The sequence below is a fragment of the Sceloporus occidentalis genome, unplaced genomic scaffold, assembly GCF_023333645.1.
Source record: "Sceloporus occidentalis isolate IW3139 unplaced genomic scaffold, rSceOcc1.0.p SCAF_53, whole genome shotgun sequence".
NCBI lineage: Eukaryota > Metazoa > Chordata > Lepidosauria > Squamata > Phrynosomatidae > Sceloporus > Sceloporus occidentalis.
The window spans coordinates 3,088,615-3,116,012 of record NW_028317033.1 but is presented as its reverse complement, the minus strand read 5'-3'; the positions used below and the strand labels follow the sequence as shown (position 1 = coordinate 3,116,012).

The following is a 27,398-nucleotide window of genomic DNA, read 5'->3' as shown; positions in this document are numbered from 1 at the left end:
AGTTGAAAAAATTTCCCAGTAACTTAACCCTTTTATATGCCAGTAGAAAAAAACATACCATATTTGCTTGATTATAAGACCCCCCCCCAAATTTGAATATTAATTTAGGGAAAAAAGAAAAAGCCTGAATATAAGACTACCCTATAGGAAAAAGGTTTTAATAGTAAATATTAATTCATATATATTCTTTTTATTTGCCACTCTGCCTCCAGATATGCCTTATACCCCCTTATTTGCTACTTTGCCTCCCTAATATGCTTTATACTACCCTATTTGCCTCTCTGCCCCTCCCCCCCGACTTACCAATGCATCCCCAAACTTGTCCCACGTGCTTTAGACTCCATGGTGTCTGCCCGGCACTTCCTCTGGGGCTTCTATGATGGAGCACAGGAAGGTCATGTGACGCCGGCCCTCCATCATAGAAGCCCCAGCGGAAGGTCGTGTTAAATTGCACTTTTATCCTCCTTCTATGTATCCTAAAAAGGGGAAAATATGAAATTGATATGTGAGAGTTACAGCAATTGTGTTTTTTATTAATACAAGCCCAAGATGCCGAGCTTTCAGTGAAAAATGTGAGACAGGATCCTTGTGCCCATTGTACTGTATGATATTGACACACATATCTTTGATCAAAAATAAAAAAGTGAAAAAAAATACAAAATAAGTGCATGGGCAGAAACAAAAACGTACGTTGTGATTTGCGTAGTATGTGGAGCTTTCAACTTGTTGTATAGCAGCAAATATTGTTACATCGCCATAAGATATTTGTGATATTAACTATTAAACAATCTCTGGTATTCGAGGCTCGTACAGTCGCTACAACAATTCAAGCCACAAAGGTTGTTAAGAGTTCCTACCAGGGTTGACAGCAAGATTTAGGAGTCATGGGACGTTGGTAGAAAACAAACCCATAGATGCCTCTAATTTCTAGATTCAGCTATGCGGCGTTCTCAGATGTGACCTTTAATGTCAAGTAAAGTAAGCAGATGGTGGATTTTAGATGCTCCGTCGGATATACGCTGAACACTTCTGGGATAGCACTGCATTTTTGGAGCGAGCTGTTTTTCTGACTGTCAATCTGATGTGAGATTTGTAAGGGGGTAAACTGATGTATAAAAACGTACATTTGAAGCACAAATGGGTTTACTGATATGTCTGTTGCTGTGCCATCTGTAAAGCACACCTTTGTATCGTCCGTAGAGAACAGAAAATCTGGGAACCTGTTTTAATTGGTTTGGAAGTTTTTTCCCAAAAAAATGTGTTTTGTCTGACAATCCTTTTGTGTTCTTATTAGTTTATTAACCAAAAAGTAGGTTTGGACCTAAAAATGTCTATAACATGATGTTCGGTGGTGTGCATCAATATCCCGAATTAGCTAAAAGATATATATATAAAAAAAATAATTGCCAAAATGTACATATTTGTCATATTTATGAATTTTAAACCCACCGACAGCAACATCACCAGAAAAGCAGCAACTCTTTAATAAAATGCCAACATTCCCAGAGAGAAGTGTAGGAGCTCACCAATAAAACACCAGCTTCGGTAGGGTCTCTGCCCGTGCTGATATCTGACGGTCATTATTGTTTGGAGGGGGCATCTAAGGGCTCTGAGGTCTGCACGTGCCGGAGTGTGAGACACTTTTGTTTCGTTGGTTTTTGGTTAGAGGTGTGGTGAGAAGACAGGACTTTAACAAGGCTTGTTATGTTACTTCGTAACCTATTGGTAGCTATTCCTGCAAGCTAGTCTGACATTTAAAAGGAGAATATACTATTTTAATTCTATTTGTAAACTTTTCGGCTTCTCCTACTATCCACCCTATCATGACTTTTTCAGATTGTAGCACACAGTGATACCCACACAAACATTCACAGCTACTGGAAAGAGGAGGCATAGGGATATTATTATTATTTATTGTTTTTATATAGCGCCATCAAATTCCGTAGTGCTGTACAATGGGTAGACAGGACATAACAAGTAGTATGTAACATAACAATTTGACTAACAGAGACAACAGGTGACGAGGGCCCTGCTCAAACCAGTTTACAGTCTTGAGGGATATGGGTCCCAAAGAGGGATTGTATACCCTAAAGATGGGAAGAGTAGGAGACTCGGGCATGAGTTTATGGACTGAGTGTGTATTATTATTATTATTTGTTTTATATAGAATTGCAGGAGAGGGACTAGGAAAGGTGAACTAAAGCAATATGGGAGGGCGTTAATGTGATATGTGTAGCGGTACAATTTTTTTTTTCACTTATTCCTTGGATGTTGCTGGAACGTAATGTTTTATTCAGTTTTATTATATACTTTTTGTGTTGGTTTATTTGTTTTGTTATAAATGTACAGTGGCGAGAAAAAGTAAGTGAACCCTTCGGATTTACCAGCGTTTGTTTATAAACTTGTTTTAAAGTATGATATTCTCTTCCTCTAAGTTACAATAATGAACCAACACAAAATGTTTTAACTAATCACACACACGTTTATTGTATTGTTCTTGGCCATATTGAATTTAAAATGTAAACATTCTGGAGTCGGGAGTAAGCAAACCTGGAGTCCAGTCAATGAAACGGGATTGGAGGTGTGTTTTAGAGCTACTTTAATATAAAACAAATAATTGAGAAGATCTACAATCACTTGTCTGAGGTTATTGCTGCCGAAGGAAGTTCAACCGCTTATTGAATCCAAGGGTTCATTTATCAGCGCTGTGAATGTTTAATAGGTGTATTTTGTCTCTGTGTTATTTTATAAACAATGAATGTAAAACCGAGGTAATCCCAATTCCACTTGCCACTATATATATATATATATATATATATATATATATATATATATATATATATATATATATATATATATATATATATATATATTTACACATGAACCTAGGACAAGACCATTGCCTGATTAAGACCTGAGTAATGGTCTGGCTGGATGGGTTGAATGTGTCTTACGTGCTGTGAAATTCTATGTTTCTATATAGTTTTTATTTTCTAAAAGAGTTTGACTCTGGGGCTTAGTATCTCACATGTCTCTGCTGACATCCTGATCCCAATACTCATTTACTCTTTGGTTCGTTAGTTTACTCGGAGATCGTGATAATGGCTGCTGTCCAAGGCTCGTTCCCGTATACCGGTAGGAATTAGCCGTGTCTTCCAAGCAACACGGGCACCTTATGTTTGAAGAAAAGGAAGAATTTCTGGCTCGACTGTCCATTGGGGAAATTATGCTAATCCAGATAACAATAGACCTTGCTTCAGATTAGAGTTTCAAAAACGGATGTCATTAATGAAAATAATGAATTTTATTTTCTTGATGAAGCTGTATTTAACCCAACAATGTCTTCCATAGTACACAGATTTTCAAAACAAAGCACCTTTTGTGTTGGCCTGTTATCAGTAAACCTCTCCATGTGGGCTCTGTTAATCCCATTCTTTCTGTTTATGGTTCATTTTGTTGATTTCTGAGAATTGAGAAGTAAGTGTTTGTCAGCTTCCACATGAGTAGGAAGAGGGAGGTGATTTTAAGCTATTGTGTAGCGTGCATTGTGTAATCATGATTGCGGAAGTGCTACGTTATCTATTTGGTGGGGAATAGAAAACACTGATCCTTAACGTATAAACACGATGATCTTTCTGCCTATGCATTGTGGTATCTTAGGAGCTAGTAAATGCGTAGATTGATATATAGATATATAGATATATTTTATATTTATACCGCTAATCGCCTGCATAATTTGAGACAATAAACACAATTTATAAAACCTATTTTTCTGCGCAATAAAATGAACATGCCCCCATTGATGAACCCTGGTTCAAACTAAACAAAAAAGTATTAAAAATAATGCAAAGGATGGGACTTGGGAGTGCACAGGGATGTTGTTTGCGTATTGGGATAAAGGATTACCGAGTAAGGAAAAAAAATAGGTGACATCATGGGGTAAAGGAAATTAATTCTCAAAGGAAGAGACATTAGAAAGAAGCTGTCATCAAGTCTTGTGCCAGTTGTTGATCAACGTGTAGAGGAGAAAACGGTTAAAGAACCTCAGATCTGTATGTAAAATGATGAACTCGATTATCACCAAAATCAAAAGTATAATGAATGCATGTGTGTGGGTTACTCTGTAACGGATTTAATCACGTGAAATGGTTCAGATTCTTCCCTTACTAGTAATGCCTCTGCTCTTTGTGTACTTAGTGATCCCCAGAGCGGGACTGAACAGCTTGGATTGTGCTGTGTTGGCCTTTGCCCTACGGTGGGGTCTGAGGCTCACACTGAGTGTTTTCTGTCCCTGTAACTGCGGGACTGTTTAAGAATTCCTTTGCTTCCCAAGTGTTTGCATTAACCTTTTGAATGCCACATGGCTTTTCTGCTGTGTGAACATCATAACCATGGGCTACACATCCGATCAAATGGCTATTTGGTTTTGCAGAGTTTACGGTGCGCACACTGCCTCTTTGTTACTACTTGGCACACTGGAAAAGTTGTTTAAATGACCCCAGCCGTGTCCTGCGACTTTTAACTTGTTAGTGTAAATACAGCTGGAATATTTTAGCCACCAACCTTCTTGCTCTTGTATAATGTCAGATTCTATGCCCATCCTATGGAGCGGGCGGGGGGGCCGGGGTTGATAATTAAATGGGCCAGATCTGCAAATCTTCACTCAGTTCACCTAAACAAGTGTGTTCCTTGAAGAGATCAGTAGATCAGTAATACAACTTTCCAGCAGAAGTGGCAGAGCTTAATACATTGAAGGAATTTAAGCATAAGGCTATCCTGAATATAAGGAAAGATTAAAGACTGAATAAGTCTGGGGTGTATAAAAAAAAAAAAATACACAGTAGATGACGTTCTTATCTGCTGTCCAATTCCATGTTTCTATGCAGGAGAAAAGCTTGAATGACGGTGATGTCACAGCTAATCAGATTTAGGGAAGAATAGTTTAACCCGATTAAAAAAAAAACTACTATAGTCCTTGTGTCCATGTATACAATCTGCCGGTGAACTCCCCAAGCATGTGGTGTAATGGAGGAAGTTTCTGTTTACTGTATAGTGTGTGTTTGTAGGATGGAATGAATGCTGTCTGACATTACATACAGACCCAGTTTCAATAGCATAAAATGGGTAATAATGTAACAGATGTAAAAAAAAAAAAAAGGAAATGGAAAAGTTTGGAAAATGTACTTCATGGCTGATTGCCTTTAAAGCTCGGGGTACAGAATGCGTCATCCGGCTGACAAGCAGCTGGCCAGCTGGGTTCTGAAGCGAGACTCTTAAGTGAAATGCGTCGGGCATGTGTTTTCTCTGTCCTAAGGCTGCTACAAGGAATTTGAGGAGGGAGGGTAGGTTCTCCGTGTTATCCAGTTAAGCGTGTAGCGTGAGAAAATGAAAGTGAAACACACTGTTATTTGCTTCAGTGTTACATTAAAAAAGTTAAATGTTATGGCTTTGCCTAAATCATGAAACCCTTTGGGGTAGCTTTGCTTTTATTTGTGGTGTCATCTTAGGATAGTTCAGGTGCCTTTAGATTCCTTGCAAATCGTATAGTTATAAGCAGACATGTCTTTAAAACCGGCAGAATAGATGGGCCGAATGGTTCTTATCTGATGTCAAATTCTAAGTTTAATGTGTATATGGATGTTGTTAGAGACAAATGTACTTGCTGTCAAAGTAGGCACCCTGCTAGGCCTGGCTAAGGCGCAAGAGCTGTTACAGATAGACATTGATTACCGGAAGAGCCACGAAGACTGATAAACTGGAAGGTAATGTGGGGCGGAAGCTGTAGTTGCTGCATGTGCTGGAGCCCAGCGAGGGCCTACAGGGGCAGCACTGAACCGGCTCTGGGGAACCTGGGAATCCAACTTATTACTTTCCTTGGGGATCATTCTGGAAAATCCCTCCCTGGGGCTAACAAGGCTAAGGCCCTGGTCAGTAAGAACATCCACCACCTATTAGGCTTGGTGAGGCATAAACTGGATGGATCCTGAAATTTACATTGTGAAGGGTCTTCCTTCTCCATTAGTCATGGTGGTTGTTTCTTTTTAAGTATTTTCTAAAAAAAACAACAACAAAAAAACCACCCTACCTTAGGAGGAACAGGGACCGGATGTAGATGTGACGTATAAAGCAGCGCCCAGTTTTACAGTGAAGGTTGCAGAAAATGCTGGTGTTTTAAGAATGACCAAACAGTAAACATTTGTTACATGGGTTTCCTATGTGGCTTTGTTGTGTAACGTGAAGAGCCATGGAGGTCAGTCTAAGCTGAAAACAGTGAATGATGAGCAGTTACACGGACGCAGGAATGACTCTTTCTATATACTCTTTCCATGGCTCAGTAAGCTGTTTGCTGTCGTGTGTCTGGCTGTGTACATGGCACTGAACACACCAGTATGTACATTTTCTTCTTGGCTACTAAGCCGTGCACCAGTAATGAGCCGTCACGGCATACACTTTTACTTACATTCGGGGGGAAGACACACCTAAATGCAAGTTTTAAAATCACAGGCTTTCTAAGGAAAGAGAGTCCCTAGACTAACCCCCGGCATCTATCATCTATATCCTGAATAATATCTATATCCTGAATAACATCCTTGGCCACCTGCTTATTGATCCCATCTCCTGTGTATTAATTTTTTTTTTATTGGCCTCTGAATTTAGAACTTTCCTAATATAACTAGTAGTTAATTCCTGCGTCAACTATCTCTGTCCACAGGAGGAATTATGTTGGTGGGTAAGGGCATTGCTTGGGATTATTGTCCCAATAGTATTATGCCTGGAATACAGCATTTCCTCTTATTGTGCTGAGCGCACGTATTTGGAAATGCCCACATATTTACGACCATAAGCACCACTTAGCAGCTTAAGTGTTTGCCACTTGTAGACTTAACTCCTTCTCTCGCTAACCATTACAAGAGCCGCATCAGAGGCGGTTAAAGGGGGAATCACTGAATGGAAGCTTCTGAAGAAAATTTTTTAGTTTAACAATCAATTCTCCTGCTGTTGTTGAAGTGAAACTCCCATTAAGCTAAGCCCACTGGTTTATCTAAAGGTTTAAGTGAGACGAATTATGAAGAATAACGTAAGAAGGGACAGACTTTCCTTGGATGGTGCTGCCAGCCTCTGGCTTCTGGCTGCAGAAGGGTTAAGACACCAAATCCAAGCTCCTGCTTTCCGCTGTGACTCAGTTTCACACCCACAGCTCGTGACCACCCGACTTCCAATTTTAGGACTGAGGTTTGTAATGTCACCAGCGTGACGCTGTGACCGGACAATGTGTTAAGCTCTCTCACTCAGATCTACTGTCCAAAAAAACAAAACTAGGAAAAATACATCAATGAGTCACGTCTATTTCTGCCTCCTGAAAATCTTGCTCAGCAAAGACAATTCTTCTACCCCCTCAAGCATGAGACACCGTCCCCGTGTCTCTGCACCGCTTGAGATTACAGAGTATCGTACGCTGATACAGAACAGGATGAATTGTATGAAAGTGATGAGTATCACTTGGATGAGAATACTTGTTGTACATTGATACTTAACATGCTGCATCGTATAGTGATAGAGAACACCTACACACAGATAATGAATGTGTTCCGTTGTATGTATCTGATTGTACCATGCTATATACCCAGAGGCAGATATCATTTGTATATGATGATTGGGGATGATACCATGTCTGCACACTGATAATGAGCTACATTGTATAATGATGTTACGTATCAGCACAATAATAACATACATACTGCTGGCTACATTCACACATTTTTTATTTTTATACTTTTCTGATCCACGTCAGCCTCTATGAGAAAAAAAAAGAATACGAAATGGAGCCCTCTGAGAAAGGGTTGGACAAATTAGCGTAGTTGTTAGAAACCTGACAAATCTGGAAGCCATCTTGATTTTTTGAGGAGCCACAAAGTACTACATCCATAGAGATTTTATATAGCATCATCATATTCCACCACACCGTACCATGGGGCAACAGACCGTAACATGTAGTGTATCACATGACAATTTGGACAGAAATAAAATGACCTAGAAAGGTAGGACCCAGATATAAAAATCTAGGAGCCATGAAATAGCCATGGAATAGCTGTAGCATTATACATGGTTTATAGCCCTGCTCTCCTTCCTGCCCTCCCTCAAGACTCCCCCTGTCTCTCTTCACTTCTCTACATTGTTGGTTTTGTCACTTGTTCACAGACTCCGAAGATAAAAGAGCTGTCTGTTGTCAAGAACTTCACACATTCTTGATTGTGTTTGAAGGAGCTCCTAGTGCTGCTGTTCTGCAGTCTTTCTGGATTAATGTGTCTACGACCGTGTCCTCTGATTTCAATTGCTTCAGCAGCTCATGCCTCCCACAAGAGGGCCTTCAAAATGTCTGTCTTGTTGCATTCTTCCATGTCCTCAATTATTACAGGAAAGCATCTGTCTTCTGCTTTGTAGCATCTGGGTTTTCGGAATTTAGTCATTTTTTTCCCTTGTTGTATACATTTCCGTATGTGTATGTATATTTTTTATTTATTTAGAGCATTCCAGTATAATAAAGGGAACATAGCATACATGTAGCTGTATAATAAGTTCAGTAGTCATATAGACAATAATCAGGCCCGGACTAGCCATCTGGCAAACTAGTGCACCGGTCACTTACCTTTACACTTGAGCAGCAGGTCTGTTTTTTCAGTGTGCGGCAGACAGCTGGATACCGGTGGCCACACCATACAAGAGTGAAAGAGCATGGCATGCAGCTGCCTGTTGGTCCTAAAGCAGCCACTGGCCTTAAAGTGCCAGAGCCAATTTTCATTCTCAGGCAGGCTGTGCTTGCACATATATGCACAACGTAAGAAGATTTTTTTTGTGTATTACTATGTACGTGTGACACGTATGTAAGTTCCTTCTGCAGTGAACATCTTTTTCATATATGAATAGTTTTGAAATGTAGGTATTGGTGCCCTTTTTAACCTGTTTTAATTGTGATGGAGCTTGGGTGATAAACTTAGCTTTTAAAAAAAAAAAAAAAAAAAGGTTCTTGTCATCCAGCCTCTATGATACTATATTTAATAAGATCATCCAGTTAGTATGAAAGGTCAGTTGAAAACCATTAGAGATATATCAGATGGGGCCAGAGAGCTCCATAATGTTTATATTTCTATTTTATCATCTTTCCCAGAGATAATTCTAGAGCCAGTTTGTAATACTTGGTTTTGTGATGTTTGCCTTATGAAGCTAATGAAATATTTCCTGTGGCAGATCATGACCATCTGGCAGGGGTTTTGCTTTGCCCAAGCTGGATAATTGTAATCCTTCAAACCTAATATTTTTTTGTAATTTAAATTTTTATTGGAAGCCGAATCATACTAAAGTAAACTTCAAAACATATTCTGGACAGTGGCATTCCAGATGTGGTTTGAAACCCTATATTTTAATGATGGTACTTTCGTCATTGCCTGATATGATGATAAAATGTTGAGGTTGGTTTGGGTTGTAATATGCAGAAAAATGCACCGGGTTATATCCCCCTGTTGATTGAAAATAACAAAATTAACATGTGTTTTAGCCACTAAATAAGGTTTTCTGAGTTATTTTTGGTACTGCTAACCCCAGTTAGCATTTGTTAAGGAATTTACTCACCATTATCCATACTGGTTGGGTGGCACTTGGAGTTCTGTAATTTATAGCAAAAAATGTATTTTTTATTACATTATGAGTAAGAAAAAAGTAAATGCAGTTGGAAGCCTCTGAACTAAATAAACAGTATAGGAATCTGACCATCTTTCAGCAAATTTGAAAAAAAAGCATTTTAATTATTTTTAGTCTTTTCCTTTCCGCCCATGTGACGTGTGTCATCGTATCTTTAATCATAGCCGCAATTAGGCAGTTAGATAATTAAATGGCATTTGTTAAGAGTAGTGTTTTTTTATTCTTCCCTATGCACTTTCCTGCTATAAATAGCCGAAGCACAATCCATAGGAAATAGGCAGTTACTGAGTAATATTATGTATCTCATCTAATCATTGTTCAGTGACTTTCTGCGTTTTCCTGCAACCAATTAGCTCCGCTGACAAGCTGTGTCCAAATTGAGAAATCAGCGTGCCGTTTGATCTCTGCAGCTTTGATCCGGTAACAAAAGACCTGGATCCTGTGGCTTGAGAGGTTGCCCTTTCTCTGTTGGCTGCTTTTAGAAATGCAGAGATCTGATTGACGCGAGATTAGAAATAACCGGAGTGAACCAGGATGTGCGCATGAAAATGCCGAGTTTACTCCATGACTCTGAGCTGAGGCTTTCTCCTCTACTTCATACACACTCAACTAGAACCTTGCCATATATTACTATTATTATGTATTCATTTATATAGCACCATCATATTCCACAATTCTGTACAATACGTAAACCGTGCATCAGTAGTGCGTTGCATTACAGCAGCAAAAGTCGAGGAGGGCCTTATTCACGTGAGCTTGCAATCTAGTAGATAGTGGAATAGCGCACACATTGTATATAATGTTACAGGATGAGGCCCCAAGAAATTAACCATTCGTGTGTCTCCTTTGCTCGCCCGGCAGCAATGTGCATTTCTGGGTGCAGACGTCTCACCAAACAGCATAGTCCACCTCGCAGGACTAATTAATTCGACATAATTCCGTAAACTGCAATTTTCGTTCACATCTTGTTTTGATGAGTTTCTACTTGTGTTGGAGGCTGGGCCTCAAGCTGTTGCTTTAGTACTCAATGGCTGAGGGTTCTGTAAGTTGGCATCCGCTTGTGGATTCTGGTCCATGTGAGTCCTATCAGGGCCGGCCTTTGGGGTGTGCGACCGCACAGGGCGCCACACTCCAGGGGGCGCCGCCGCGGGGTCCGCCGCCGTGCGATCCGCCGCCGGGTCCGCTGCCGCCCCCTCTGGACCTAAATGAAAACATTGGGGTTTTTTTGTTTGTTTTAACTTTATTTAACATCCTCCATGTTAAATAAAGTTAAAAAAAAACTTTATTTAACATGGAGGATGTTAAATAAAGTTAAAACAAACAAAAAAAACAATGTTTTCATTTATGTCCCAGGCAGGGGCGCTGATCTGTCGCTTGTGAAGTTTTCAGCAACCGCTCGGCGGTCACCTGGATGGTGGCGGTTGCAGAAGCTTTCCGTATGCAGAGAATTGTCCGATTTTTTTTTTAATTATTATTTATTTATTTATTTATTTATTTTGCTTTCAAACTAAACAATGCTAACACTTTTACATGGACTTAGTTGTCCTGTTATTGGCCCTAATTAACAGTTTAACAGATTTGTTGTGAAACCAGTGAACCATTCGTTAAAGTGTTCTATGGTGTATGCTACACAAACAGCAGAACCGACAAGTCTTTGTAGAACACCACAATACACTGATACAAACCAAATATTCCAAGCTCCTGGAAAACCGTGACTGCACCTCCTAAACAAGGGCACTTGGATGTTATGCTCACAAAAAGTTAACCCTCTCAAAACACATCATAATAATGCAATTTATTCATTTTCAAGGCATTTTCCTTTGCATAACTAGAACCACAAGCAAGTCCTGTCACCCTGCCTTCACGTATACACATGTACACACATAAAGGGTTAAAGCACTTAATAAGGGTTCACTGGAACATACTATACATTAGTTATTAGAACTAACAAAATACTGCTTGAGTCCACTTAGAAATGTTGTTTAAATTCAATACTGGTTATTATTTTTCCCCTGCGTTCTAATTGAGCCCATCCTTGTTTCCCTAATGTAGATTTCACGTATCATGCTGAGTTGGCTATTTTTTGGAAATTTTACCAAAAAAGAAAGAACAGGCCATAAAAAGTCTTTGCTGATAACTCGTTCCACATCTGAAAAAATACACAAAATTCACACAAAAGAATCATCTGATAAAATATCGGTGCATAAAGATTATACAAAAAGTCTTTGAAACAATGCACACCAATTGTGTCATCCCAAACTGTAACTCTAGTACTTCCGGGCCTGCTAATACTTATGTGTTCTCTACATATGGTACTTTTTTTTCTTCTGATCCTTCATTGGTCACGGTATTGTGTGATGTACAAAATTTTCACATTGTATGAATCCCTTAAGGTATTTTGTGCATTCTCATTGCATTCGGTACAAATATGAGAGATACCGGTATGTACTAAATGTCTCAATTCTCCAATGATAATTGCTCAGGAGTTAAAAAGCTGCTGTCAGGCATCATTCATATCAACATTTAATCGATGTGTGTACAGTTTGACCTGTTTACTTGTAGTGAACTAATCAGCTCAAGATTACACTAGTGCGGTTGGGGTGTTTTATCCATGGGATCCTGTGGTTTGACTCCTTGTGACCTTTGGGATATAATTCGCTCAGTTTGTGTGGTTTGTCCAGTATTATTTGGCAAATTGTCAAATTCTAACATCACCAAAGGGCCCCCAAACAGACAAAACTGATAAAAAAAAATATCTGTTATTATTACGCATTCATATTACTTATACAGATACATATGTGACTATTCCCTGTGGAAGATTTATACAGCAATCTTGATGTATATTCAATGTGCTTGGAGGACATTGGGTTTAATTCACCAAAGGTTATGTTAATGGCCACCATGCGTGTCCTGGAATCATCCGTGAAGCGTGACAGGTCCACGCAGAAGTGGCTTTAGAGGGTATGGTTGTTGTGAGGGGTCCGATGGATAGAAGGATATCTGTATTGAAACAGCTGGAGCTGCTATTTGTACATTTGGGGTTATAAAGCAGCTAGACATTGGTCATTAAGGTCCGTGTGATACTTATCTGGAGTAATAGCTCATTGTAATGACTTCCTTGGAACATGTGGCCGCAGCTTCTGCTGTAACTGTTTCCTATTTATTTTAACTTATAAACTATCTAACACCAATCACCTGTAACAAAAACCCCAAGCGCCTCAGCTGCCGGCTTCAGCCCAGTTATCCTTCTTCCTGCGACTTCTGCTTCCTCTGACACACACTTACACATTTATCAGCGCTAGGAATATAGTGAACACCTTCGCACACCGTGGTTCCTCACCACCCACCAAAATCTTGGTAAGTTTCAGAAAATGTTTCTTAGAACCAGTATGCTTAATGGCTAAGTGCCTCCCCCATTGCACCAGCGGAGCAGACACCCAGCACTCCTGACTGGCCAGGTGGCAGCCACAGTCGGTGAAACGCTTTGCGTATCACAAGGCTGAGTTTAATTCACTGATCCATAAAAAATGTTGGGCCTGACTGCTCCTTTCAACAGCGGGATTATCATTTGTTCTTTGTACATGCGAAGAAAGAAGTTCTGTGCCATCTCAAAACGATGTAAGAGAGACACTGAACTGTCCATCCACAGTCACATTAAAGACTAAATTGCTCGTCTTAAAAGGGTTGTATATCTCATCTACAAACCGAGCATGATGTGTACTGCCGCCAAAAAAGTAAATCTATTGACACAAAAGCGAAAATATGTTCAAATGTACTGCTGTCACCCTTTTGATTACCAACTAAATGGAACATGGATTATTTTTAAATGTATTTTTGAAATTGTGGCATAATTCCATGGAAACACTGGGTAGATCCGCTTGGCTCCTCTGTGTGATGTAAAGGGGGGGAAAAATAAAATTTAGCAGACAGGCAGTTTTTCATAGGTTTCCCTTAATGTCTTTATAGGTTCTTCTGATGTTGCAAGGTCAGCACTCGTGTCCTTATTCTGTATCTCAGTTTTTTTTAGCATTACTGTCAGGAGTTCACAATATACAAGCTGCAGTATATATAATTTCATTAAAAAAAATGGCAGAAAATGGACTGAAAAGAGACTTATTGGGTTTCCATTAGACGAGGATGTTGCTGCGATGGGCTTGATGTTATTTGGCATTAGAAGTGTGTGCCAGTTGTTGTAAGAAAGCCCTATCTTGGTTTGATTAGAACAGCTCATACATGGTCCCTGATCTTAAGGAAAGCATGTCTTTTGCCATATGATTATGGTACGGACAGTCCTCTAATTGACTTCCATCTCTGTTGGTTTAATGTACCCGACATATACATCTAGAGCAGGCAAAGTCTTATTGTTGATCACGACATGATATTCAAGAATGGCTGTTGAAAATCCCCAGTAGTCACTTAGTCTAATTCTGAATCATTAAATGTGAGAATTACATGCATATAACATGCTGTGTCTGTTAGCTCCGTGTGCAGGGTGGTTATATGTGTTCAGTGAGTCCTACTGATGTTGGCAGCTGACTGTCCCTGCAGGCATCGTAAGGGTTACCATAGGAAGCTGCTTGTGCCGCTAGCCGTGCACTGAGAGCTCTGTGTGAATTTTCACACAGCCATTTTTAGTCTTTCTTGGGAGTTATGTAACAAGCAGGTACTGCACAATGCCTCCCTGCACCGGCAGGAGAAGCCGCTACACGCACCGACCAAAATCCTGAAACATGTGGAAGGGATTCACCCAAGGTGACCTCCACAGAATTCTCTGCCCAGGAGCCGCCACGGTATCCCCCTGACAGATGCTGATCACCATCCACTCTGCATCCTACAGGCGTTTGGCTCAGGACAATGGCTGCCTGGTGGTTTTTACCCAGTGGTCACTGCAGTGACCTCACGTCTTGGTGGGCAAGAGATTTTTTGGCACAAGCTGGCATTTAGAGCGCTCGTTATTGTTTATCCGGAGAGGCCGTTTCATGGGGCAGTAAGGTAACAACCTGGATTACCCTTTTAGGCTTTATAGTAGGTAGGGAGCTGGTTTTGTGTTCCTGTTACGTAATCTGTTTACACTGAGTCCCATACAGCGTTGTTCTGTCTGTGCCTTGTCTTAGTTGTGTTCCTGTTTCAAGCCTCTGTTTTGTCACATCAGACTCGCACACTCTTTTGTAGAGTGATGTCTCTCGTTCTGTCGGCCTCCTGTCTCTCCCGTATTTTGCGAGCTCTGCCTCTGTGGGATCCTGGCCTGAGCCCAAGACGCCTCCCTGCCTTTTATTCTTGGACAATGTCAGTTCTGTGCAGCTGACATGATCTTGTTTATTGTTGTACACAATTAAGGGAAGTGATATTATTAGTATTGCTTCATAGCTGCGTGACATGTTAACCTCTACCACGCCGGGGCAGCCAGAAGCTTTGAGAAACTGCTTTTAAATGCAAGACTCATTACTGCTGCTATAGTGAACAGCAGTTATTGGGGAGGCTTCGCTGGGTTAATTTAATGCATAGAATTGTATCAGTCTTACAGTGAAGGATTTAATTATTTGATTCCCTGCTGGTTTTGTACGTTTGCCCACTGACAAAGACATGATCGGTCTATTTTTTATTTGAACAGTGAGAGACAGAATAACAACAAAAAATCCAGAATAACGCATTTCAAATAAATTATAAATTGATTTGCATTTTACTCTGTGAAATAACTATTTGATCCCTTTGCAAAACATGACTTAGTACTTGGTGGCAAAACACCTGTTGGCAATCACAGAGATCAGAAGTTTCTTGTAGTTGGCCACCAGCTTTGCACAAATTTCAGGAGGTCCTCTCCTTAAGGTTTCGAGGCTGAGGTTTGGCAACTCGAACCTTCAGCTCCCTCCACAGATTTTCTATGGGATTAAGGTCTGGAGACTGGCTAGGCCACTCCAGGACATTAATGTGCTTCTTGAGCCACTCCTTTGTTGCCTTGGCCATGTGTTTTGGGTCATTGTCATGCTGGAATACCCATCCACCACCCGTTTTCAATGCCCTGGCTGAGGGAAGGAGGTCCTCGCCCAAGATTTGACGGTACATGGGCCCCATCCGTCGTCCCTTTGATACAGTGAAGTTGTCCTGTCCCCTTAGCAGAAATACACCCCCAAAGTATAATGTTTCCACCTCCATGTTTGTCGGTGGGGATGGTGTTCTTGGGGTCATAGGCAGCATTCCTCCTCCTCCAAACATGGAGTTGAGTTGATGCCAAATAGATTGATTTTGGTCGCATCTGACAACAATACTTTCACCCAGTTCTCCTCTGAATCATTCAGATGTTCATTGGCAAACTTCAGATGGGCCTGTATATGTGCTTTCCTGAGCAGGGGGGCCTTGCAGGGGCTGCAGGATTTTAGTCCTTCACGGCATAGAATTTTACCAATTGTTTTCTTGGTGACTATGGTCCCAGCTGCCTTGCGATCATTGACAAGACCGTGTAGTTCTGAGCTGATTCCTCACCGTTCTCATGATCATTGAAACTCCTCGAGGTGAGATCTTGCATGGAGCCCCAGACCGAGGAATGCGTTATTCTGGATTTTTGTTATTCTGTCTCTCACTGTTCAAATAAACCTACCATTAAAATTATAGACTGATCACGTCTTTGTCAGTGGGCAAGCATACAAAATCAGCAGGGGATCAAATAATTTTTTCCTTCAGTGTATATACGACAAAGACTTTCTAAAATGCTTCTTTCAATGTTAGAGTTTGTTGCGCTATTAACTCTAGACTTGCAATCTGTAGTTTATGAGCGTGCTCTCCAGCATTGTATATGCATTATCTGCTACATTCATCAGGATTACGTCACAACTCGTGCCAGCACAAAGTCCATGTGTGAATGTGTTTACTAATGCTGAAATAAATGGGAGGTGATGCCGATGGCACCCGGGCTGCTTGCACACTCTCTGTACAGTGCAGGAATACGACATATGCTGCTCTCCTGTTTAACTGAAGACCCGTCATCCTTGGGTGGTGATTGACAGGCACATTAACCAATGTACTTCAAGATGATTAGTACACTTTTGTTTTAGTGCATTACAGTGGATAGAGTGCAAAAGTGTTTCCGGAAATAAAGATGCTGTTGAAAGGAAGAACTCGAGCACAAATAATGGTAGTTTTTATATCATCAACACATTACTGATTCAACATTCAGCAATGCACTGCATGTTTTTCTCGACTGATTCGGTAAATCCTCTTTTCTTCCTATAGGATAATGTTTCACAGGTAGTACCCAACATTGTAAGATGCCTCCCGCTGTGTCGGACCCCATGGACATCTGGGCAGCGGATGCACAGCTCCCTACAGATGTTTCTGTGGACATCCTACTTCCCACTGGGATTTATGTGCAGATGGACGTGCCTCGGGATGCATCTATATCACAAATTAAGCAGGTAAGAAAGAAAATATGTTTGTGAACTTGGTGCTGCCTGGGGTATTGGACCACGAACTAGACATTCTGAGTCCTGGAACATTATGGGAATGGATGAAGCCCAGTATGTACCTAAAGACTGGGCCTACTGGGTGACGGGACCCAGAGATTGTGTCCGCTCTATGTGTTGAATGGCTGCTAAACTCCACTTGTTATTTGTGAAGTGAAAACTGGAATATCAAGTCATACTCCAGTTATAGCAAGGGAGCACAACCTCATTGTTAATTGTATTGCTTGTAATTTGGGATTTATCTCTTCACAGCTCCTATGGATGCATGCACAAAATTACCCTCTCTATCATCTCCTCCTGGAGATTGACTCTTACATGTTCGAATGTGTTAACCAAACTGCTGTCCACGAAGAGCTGGAAGACGAGACGCGACGGCTTTGCGACGTCCGACCCTTCCTGCCTGTCTTAAAACTCGTATCCAGGAGCTGCAACCCTGCTGAGAAGCTGGACTCCAAAATCGGTGTTCTCATAGGGAAAGGTAATAAAAAAAAATAGGATTGAGATAATCCTCGATGAAATCTGATACATCACCCAGAGCTTAACCTAGGCATGCGTAAACAATGGGCCACCAGCTGGTATTGCGCTGCTTATCATTCCCAAGCCAGCTTCTTGTGTTATATTAAGGATGGTGATAGGTGTTGGAATCTAGCGATAGTCTGGACATTTGGCCAGCGGGAGTGTGATTGGTGGAGTGAGGTCAGGCTGCAGCTTGTGCCAGCAACCGTTTCACTGTACTGCGTCCCGGAACCTTCCGGATTCCATGAGACACTGATACTGTGTGTGTAAACAGATAAACATAGTGAGTGCTTTAATACATCCAGACAACTCTATCCTGCTCCTTTTAGATGTGATCTTCAGTTACATTGTGGCAGACCCAGACTGGCATGTTATTTATTAAACAAGTGGTGCTTCCCATGTTAAACCACTTAACCAACTCTACTATTATGTCCTATAAGTAAATACAAGTTTGCCTTTAGCTTATGTTGTAACGCAGTGCAGATTATTAGATGGTGTTTAGTGTGTTGTATATACACATAGTACACTAGATAAAAATATTGTATGCGTGGTCATTTGCACAATTAACTTTGTTCAGGAACCTAACCTCCGTTAAGCAGCTGATGGGTCTCAGAAGGTTGGTATACAAGATATATGAAATGTATCTTTTGGCCTTTAACTTCATTTTGAAATCTGAATGCCTCTGTGTTTGGATGCAGTGGTATAACCATTATAACCTGCGGATCATTTATAGCCTTCACCCTGGTGATCCACAAAGAAGGAGCGATTAACATCAGGGCAGTGATCTAAAGATTTAGCATCCACTTTTTTGTTTCCCATTTACTATAGCAGTGACTGAGGGCACATTTAGATGTTGCCATTTTATCCTACCATAGAGACAATGAAGCTACACAAGCGAAAGCGATGGGAAACCAGTCAGTCCATCTTCGTGTAAAACCATCCAGTGGTTAGTCCCCCCCCATTAAAGCTCTATCCTAATGCCCAAAGTTGCGTGGTTATACAACTGCCTGCCTTACTTTTTTTTGCCCATGACCAAATGATTTGTTTTATATTTGTTATTCTCCAACAACAACACTAAAATATTTATTTTGATACCAGCATATAGAAGGGTCCTCTGAGATTTGTGCTATGCCTATAATAGAAATGTACATCTACGCGTTACAGTGCGGCCATTTGTTTTTTAAGACTACATCGCTAGCTTTAAAGCTCCAGCCAGCTCTCAGGTTAGTGGAACAGTTTGATGTGTAACTGGCTTTCTTCCCAAGAACTGAGATCTGCGAGCCCTGCCCTGACTGACGAGCTTTGACTTGACTTTGGCAGAGGAATTAAGAACATTTGACGTTCTGTGCTTCAACGTCATCTGATCTCAAGGAAAACACTCCCTGAGAGCAGCGTTTATTTCCAGCTTTTGGTGACTGGTCCTGTCTTGCACTCATACTACAGTGCTGGGTTTTAACCCTCAAAGTGGCAGAGGGAAGCTCGGTGACATCCAGATAACTAAATCTCTTGGTTTAAGGATATTTTGAGAGCTCACAAATGCCCAGGTGGCATGCAACGTACGGATGGCGTGAAAGCCTGTTAAACAGGTTTGGGTGTCTGCTTAAGGGAAGGAGATGGATCTAGGGCCACCCTACTACTTCACGGAACTCCTTCTGTAGAATCCCGGAAAACCTGGCAAATATTCCGCTTTTTTCCCCTCATTACTGTTAATAACTTGGGGGCTGACAGTTTTTATGAAGGATCTCCAAGACAAGCCACTAGGGCTGAGGATATTTGACTCGTGCAGAAGATTAATGGAAAGTTAGAATTTGTCACTATCGTGTATACATAAACTGTTAAGCAAAGAGGCATTATTACAATTGTTCTTTTCTTTTTCTTGCCCCACATAACTACATAGCTACGTGTACATATATTGGTTTGCCAGCGTACAGAGATGTTCCTGATTTGTAAGGTCACAATACTCGCTCTCTTTGCACGCGGTCGTTTGTTTTTAATAAATGCAGGCTTCCTCTGTCCAGTTTTTTTTTCTCCTTCTCTGTACCTCCGGGCCTCTGTCAAAAATTTGAAATCACTTAAAACGAGTTTCATGGAAATAAGCTTGTGGTCCTTGCTTGCGGAGATATGGTGCTGGTTATACGGAGTTCTGGGTTTGGTTTAATTCAAGTCTGTGCCACAGAGCTGTCAGGACTGGGGGAGAAGGATCACACGTTAGGAATGTCCGTAGTGGCTCCCAGATGAATATTCTTTTTTTCTTGGAATACAGGGGAAGCCAGGCTTCTGTAACCAATGGGAAGCATAGTTCTGTCTGTCACACATATCACATCATTGAAATACTGACAAAATAGAATGTGACGGCAGATAAGTACCACTTGACCCGTCTAGTCTGGCCTTAGATTCAGGATAGCTTCAAGCCTATCTTATTCATGTTTAAATTTCCTCACTGTGTTAGCCTCTACCACCTCTGCTGGGTGGCTGTTCCATTCATCTACCACCATCTCAATAAAGTATTGAAACATTTAAACATTATATCTTAACCTCTGACCCTCTAGTTTTAGATTATGACCTCTTGGCCTCCCTCATTTGAAAAAAACTTTTGTTAAATCTGTTTGTTAAGTTTCTATAACATTTCCTCTCTAATATATGCATATTGAATATTTCCCTATAATTGTCATCCTGTAAATGATTCACCATTTTGGTTGCCCTCTTCTGAACTCTCTCCAATGTGTCTATATCCTTCTGGGGACGGGGTCTCCAGAACTGTACACAACACTGTAGGTGAGACCTGACCAGAGATCTTCATACTGCTGGTCGCTCTCACCTTTTCCTTCACATTTCTCCAGTGCTTTATTGCAATGTCCGCTTACTGTTAAATCTTGAGAAATAATTACTTGCGAGTCCCTCTCTAATGTTGTCACTGATAGAGGAGTGACCACACTTGGGAGTTTTACATGCATTATGTTACATTTATCAACATTAAACTGCAGCTGCCACACTCTTCACCATTCACTTAAATCATTTGTCATTTGCCATGTTGATCTTAATTGGATCTCAGGTTTATCTGCCTATCATTTTTTTCAAATGTCCACAATATCATAGTGTTTTCCACTTTAACCCGCAATCCGATCTATTAATGTAACATCTTTTACATCAGTCATTTTACATAGAAACAAATAGGAAGAATATGCCAAGTAATTCTAGTGCAGTGCTGAAGAAAGCTGTCAGCCGTTCCTTTAGCTTCTATGGCAATTTCATCATTTTTTACCTCTTGATCCCTCAGTAAATAAATACAGGCATTATATATATATATATATATATATATATATATATATATACCGTATTGGCTCGAATATAGGCCGCACTTTTTTCTCCCACTTTAAGTCTTTAAAGTGGGGGTGCGGCGTATATTCGGGGTCTAGCGCCCGACGCCCAGGACATGCAGTCCCGGGCGCCGGGCAGGCAGCGGGGTTAGGATACAGATCCCCCGCAGCGGTGCAGGGGACCTGCATCCCAGGGGCGTAACTAGACGCCTCAGGGCCCGGGTGCGAGAATCTGTTAAGGACCCCCTCACCCCCCCCCCAAAAACATGATTTTTACCCAACAATTTTTTTTAAACAAATTCAATTTAAATATTGAATCATATCTGTAAAAAAATCAAAGAAAAGGGGGTGCATGTACAAAGGGCATAATCCAGGGGTGTCCAAGTTTTTTCTGCAGTGGGCCACTTCATCAGAATTGTATACGTGCGCGGGCTGCACTCATTTTTCACTGTGACAAAAAATATGGCATTTAATAAAATATGCAGATTAAAATAAAGTAAAATGACACAAAACCTTTACTCTTCCTCTCACTGATTTCTGGACCTTGAAAGTTTTGCGACTACAAATTCAGGATTCCCTAGATTTATTCTAGGGATTAACTAAAATGAAAATTCTGGACCAAAACATTCAGGGTTCACTTAGCCAAAACCGAAAATGACCCCCCACCTTTAAAAATAATAATAAAAACTCACATGTTTAATAAAAGTAGGTAACACACAATTGGACAAAATTAGCAATGTGACTTGGTACCTAGGCATGATGGGACTGTGCTCGCTGTGATTGCTGTTAGCAATCACACTCCTATCATGCCAAGTCAGCCAGTACATGCTGGTACAGGGTGGCTGTAAGTGATGTGCAGACCCCATACTGCTGGCAGCATCACTACACAAGGGGGGCAGCTAGCTAGGTTTCAGCATGTACTGGCTGACTTGGCATGATAGGAGTGTGATTGCTAACAGTAGTCACAGTCCCATCATGCCTAGGTTCCAGCACTTACACATCCATCCAGTAAATGCTGGAACCTAGGCATGATGGGACTGTGATTGCTGTTAGCAATCACACTCCTATCATGCCAAGTCAGCCAATACACGCTGGTACAGGGTGGCTGTAAGTGATGTGCAGACCCCATACTGCTGGCAGCATCACTACACAAGGGGGGCAGCTGGCCAGGTTTCAGCATGTACTGGCTGACTTGGCATGATAGGAGTGTGATTGCTAGCAGCAATCACAGTCCCATCATGCCTAGGTTCCAGCACTTACACATCCATGCTATCACACACACATCACACACACACTCATAATCATTCATTCACAGATTCATTCCCTCAATCACACACACTCATTCAAACACCCTCCCCACCCCCTTACCTGCACTGCAGCTCCTCGATGCCGCTCACAGACTTCAGCAGGGGGCGCAGCCTCCCTCTGCCTTCTCTGCTAAAGCACAGAGGAAGTAGGATGTCACGTGAACTCCGCTTCCTCTGTGCAGTCCAGAAGACCCTCGCACAAGTAAGTAGCAGGGCTTGAGGTGCGGCTCGCGTAAGATCGGTTGCCCTGGCTGCCGATCTTATGCGGGCCGCACCTCGAGGTCTCGCGGGCCGCATTTGGCCCGCGGGCCGCATGTTGGATGCCCCTGCCTTATTTAAAAAGGCTTGGCTTGGGCCCCCCTGCCGCCGGGGCCCGGTCGCAGTCGCGACCCCTGCGACCCCGGTAGTTCCGCCACTGCTGCATCCTACTCTCTGATACGCTCAGACAGCCTCCCCTGCCAGCACTTTCCACGGGGGGGGTTGCCGGCACAGGAGGTTGTCTACCCGCATCGCCGCAGCCGGTGACGATGCGTTTTACCTCTGCCCCCAAGACTTACCAGAGCAGCACCCGGCACCGGAAGTTGTATACACGTATTGCGTAGATGTCCCCCGCCGGCCCCGCAAGACACCCGGGAGTTTCCTCTGGTAAGTCGGGGGGGGCAGAGTGGCAGCATATCTCGGGGGGGGGGGAGGAGGAGGACAGTGGCACCATATCTCGGGGGTAGGAGGAGGACAGTGGCAGCATATCTCGGGGGGGAGGACAGTGGCAGCATATCTCGGGGGGGGGGACAGAGTGGCAGCATATCTCGGGGGGGGACAGAGTGGCAGCATGTTTTTTTGGTGCTTTTTTAAAGAAAAAAACTTTTTCTTTAAAAAAGCACCAAACTTTTAGGGTGCGGCCTATATACAGGGGCGGCCTATATCCGAGCCAATACGGTATATATATATATATATCTCTATCTCACAAAATTGAGTACACCCCTCACATTTTTGTAAATATTTTATTATAACTTTTCTTGTGACAACACTGAAAAAATGACACTCTACTACAATGTAAAGTAGTGAGTGTACAGCCTGTACACATCAATATAACTCAACACACAGCCATTAATGTCTATACCTTGGCAACAAATATAATGTAATAAAATATTTACAAAAATATGTGTGTAGAATATGTGTGTAGAAACAAAATAGGAACATGGTAAAGTGGAAAGTAAAACACATGTGTTACAAAAATGGAAACATTGAAGTGCATAAAGGAATTTAACAAAGTACAAGAGGGAAGTTTATTTCAAAGGAGAAGTGTAAGGACAAGAGGTCATAATCTAACATTAGAGGGTCAGAGGTTTAGACTTAATGTAAAGAAACTTTTTCTTCAAAGGTTTTTATAGCAGAAAAAATATAGCAGATTCTAATTCTGCGTTCCTGTCACTTTAATCAAAACAAATTTAAAAATGAGCGTATTCATTCCAGTGAAAAACAGTGAAAGCAGTGCGAAGCTTACTACCTCGAGCATTGAGTCTCCGCACAGCTAAAACCTAATTCCTCCACTAACCTGTTCTGTGACGTATCCTAAACTGCAAATTAGCTACATTTTCTCTTAACGCTTCCGACTCCATCTGACTCTGGAAATTCATCCTTTTAATCCAACGTGGAAGATTTGCTCAGTAATATCGCATGCGTTATATCAGATCACCTCCCTAAAAGGACCATGCTTCTTATCATCTGCATTAAAGTGCGTATGATGTAAACTGTAATCCTACAAAAATAAGATACCCAGGCCCAAGATAATATGTCAAATGTCAACCTTCGTTACTTTAAGTTTACTGGTTTAATGGTTTTAGGGTGATATTTTCTTACATAGTGTAATATAAATTGTTTATTTATGGGTTCTGACATTCTTCCAACAGCACTAGTTGTCGTCTGCTGGGAATGTAACTGATATTGGTCATATTGTTGTTCCAGGTCTCCATGAATTTGATGCCTTGAACGATAATGAGGTGAAAGAATTCCGATCCAAGATGAGAAAGATCAGCGAGGACAAGGCCCAGTCCTTACTTAGGCTTACTTGGATGGAATGGCTGAAGTGCACGTTTCCACCTGAGCTGGAGCCAACTCTTCAGGAGAACATTCAGGACAAGCTGTATGGTGGCAACCTTGTTGTGGCCATCCATTTCAACAACTGTCAGGTAAGGTCCACTCAACGTTAACTGTCCTGCTAGAGGGTGGCATGAAATGACCAGTCTCTACACCTCCACACCATGCTTACAGTATGGATATCCACATACATTCTTTGCCATCTGGAGAAGAGGCATCTGAAGTCCTGAAAGCTTATTTAACTTTACATCATTTCCTTTTTGGCCCATTAAAATACTTTTTTACTTCCAAAACAAATCCCAGGTACTGGCTACTGTAGGGGGGGGGCATAAACTTGTTGTCATTGTACCAGTATAGGCATGCTCCTAGCTATGGCACCTAGTACAACCGTCATGTAGCTGCAGTCATAAGACATTATTACCATGCTGTCATACAGTGCCTTCTTGATAAATTGATGTCACCATTATTTTCTCAGAATTATCTCACTGCTTCACTTCCAGGATGTGTTCAGCTTCCAGGTGTCGCCAAATATGATCCCACTAAAGGTAAATGAGCTGGCTATTCGGAAACGTCTGACTATCCATGGCCAAGAGGAAGAGGAGGTAGATCCCGATGACTATGTTCTGCAGGTCAGCGGGAGGCAGGAATATGTGTTTGGTGACCATCCTTTAATTCAGTTCCAGGTAGGTATCAGCTTTGGAAATTGATTGATTTCTGTGAACTATAGTCACTACCGCAAGCAGTGCTCACCGCCATTTGGGAACCAGCATAAACTGAGCAATTGGAATGAAGACAGAGGTCAAATTCAACCCTAACCCAGTATTTCAATACCATTTGCAGTACATTAAGAATTGCGTCATGAACAAGACACTCCCGCGACTTATTCTTGTTGAATGCTGTAATATTAAGAAGCTGTTTGATGAGGAAATGAGTGCAATTGAAATGGCTGTGAAGAGGAGGGCATCAGGTCCTCCTTTACCTCTGCCACCAAAAACTCGAGGTGCCTCTGTGAGTAATACATCTGGATTGAACTGTCCCTTTTAAGTAGTGCTTATTATTGCATATTGATAATAACGACTGAAGTGCCCATGATCGCTCTAAATGGATAAGTGATCTTAGTAGCTTATGTTTTGTTGCAGATGATGTCTCAGAATGTGTGGGATATTGTTCATCCTTACAAGATCACGTTGATCAAAGGAAGCAAACTGAGCACAGAAGACATGGTAACAAGTCCTTCAGTCAGCTGTTTAGTATAGTATTACACGCTCACACTATGTTATTTGATGCCCAGCTATCAAAGCAGCACAAGTCTGTGTCTCTCTCTCCACGTGATTACTTATCTGGTTCGAGAGTGTACATAGGCAACAAAATATAAGAATCTCACCCTTACGTAACTTCCTATGTCAACGGAAAGGGGGCCCTTGGTGTTATAAACGTTTTCAAGACTTTTCTTCTTTTCTTTTAAATATGTTGGTTTCTTATCACATTATGTCCTTTCATACCATATGCCAGGATCTATTTTGCAATAGGAATCTTGTATGGACACATTTCCCCTCCAATATTTAAATGCATATAAAATATGACTTTATTTTTAGATAATGTTATTCCTCCAACTGTAGACTCAGTTCTTTAGTGGAGAGTCAGTTAATGGCTCTGTAATTAATGTTTACCCCACATGCTGTTAGGATTGTGGTGTGTAATCATGTGTACACGGAATTCACGAAATTATACAGTTTGGGGTAATGAGGCAGAACAGCACAAAGTGTCCCGGACTTTGTGACATTGTGTCCTTGAGTTACACTTATTTACCATAACAAAGGTGGTTTTGTCACTTATAGACCCACTAAAAACAAGAAACACTGTTTTTAAATAATTTGGTTTAATGCTAAATGATAAGAAAAATCAATATAGCTGTATTGGTCAGGGAGATTTAGTTTTAAGTCACAGATGATAGCTTTTATTGGACCAACACTAAAAAAAGATCTAAAGTCACTTTACAGAGGTCTCTTCTTCAAAGGGAATCTAATATGGAGGTGTTTGAAGCTAGTTCTCCAAGTCCAGTCCCATAGATGCAGATGATAGGATTTCTTACGTTGTTTCGCAGGTTGTGGTGCGGGCTGGTCTATTCCATGGCACTGAGCTGCTGTGTAAACCCATGAGTTTGGAAGTACCAGGGAAGAGCGACAGCTCGTGGAATGCTTCACTGGAGTTTGAAATCAACGTCTGTGACCTGCCACGGATGGCTCGCCTCTGCTTGGCCATCTACACTGTCCTAGAGAAGACCAAGAACAAGAAGGGTAACAAGGCTGTGAACCCCAAGTACCAGACTATAAAGAAAGCTGGCAAAATGGTACTTTTCTTTCATATTTCTCCAAATAACGCCCTTCATTTTCCTTGCGCCTTCCTTTTTTTCTACGAACTAAGAACTTGGCCGAGCTAGTCTGCAAGTTTTATTCTGTTGCAAAAAAAAATCAAATCTTGTTTAACCCCTTAATGACAATTGCCGGTTCTGGCACGGCACTGAAAAACAAGTGGTTTACGACAAATGACGTGCCAGGACCGGCACGTCTTTAAACGGGTGCAGAAAGCGATCTACGTTCGCTTTCTGCAGCCAAACGGCGTTGCTGTAATGCCTCGACCTCGAGGCATTCAGCAACACCACGATCGGCACCAGGGGCCATCTCTGGCCCCTCCCCGGGGCGTCAACAACCGCCATACATTGTATGGCGGCGGATGCCCGTTTTAAAAGCGTTTAGGAGGCGATCAACGATCACCTCCTAAACTTAAATGGTGTCGCTGGAATGCCTCGATCAGGAGGCAACCAGCGACACCAAACACTTACCTCTTGATGGACTGTGACCGCTCCAGAGAGCGGTCACAGCCGCAGCTGCCGGTGATCTTCGCCATCAGCAAGATGGCGGCGGCCCGGGAAAAAAAATAATAAAGATGAAAAAGTTTGCAAGACGGTCTCCAGACCCTCTAGAGAACTCTGGCTCCACTTGCAGGTT

At 41.6% G+C, this 27,398-nt stretch overlaps 1 protein-coding gene across 3 annotated transcripts in view; it reads left to right on the top strand.

The window, feature by feature from the left end:
- Positions 1-15,622: 15,622 nt before the first annotated feature.
- Positions 15,623-27,398, top strand: part of LOC149288214 (phosphatidylinositol 4,5-bisphosphate 3-kinase catalytic subunit beta isoform-like) — a 36,172-nt gene continuing 24,396 nt past the window's right edge. For 2 of the 3 annotated variants that reach the window (XM_089491935.1, XM_089491933.1), the window contains exons 1-8: positions 15,623-15,649; positions 16,959-17,105; positions 17,406-17,631; positions 24,259-24,482; positions 24,891-25,073; positions 25,231-25,398; positions 25,542-25,628; positions 26,495-26,740. In XM_089491935.1, the coding sequence (XP_089348061.1) occupies positions 15,623-15,649; positions 16,959-17,105; positions 17,406-17,631; positions 24,259-24,482; positions 24,891-25,073; positions 25,231-25,398; positions 25,542-25,628; positions 26,495-26,740 (1,308 nt within the window). Of the gene's footprint in view, positions 15,650-16,958; positions 17,106-17,405; positions 17,632-24,258; positions 24,483-24,890; positions 25,074-25,230; positions 25,399-25,529; positions 25,629-26,494; positions 26,741-27,398 lie in introns of those variants that run through there. The other variant, XM_089491934.1, reaches the window with a different exon arrangement.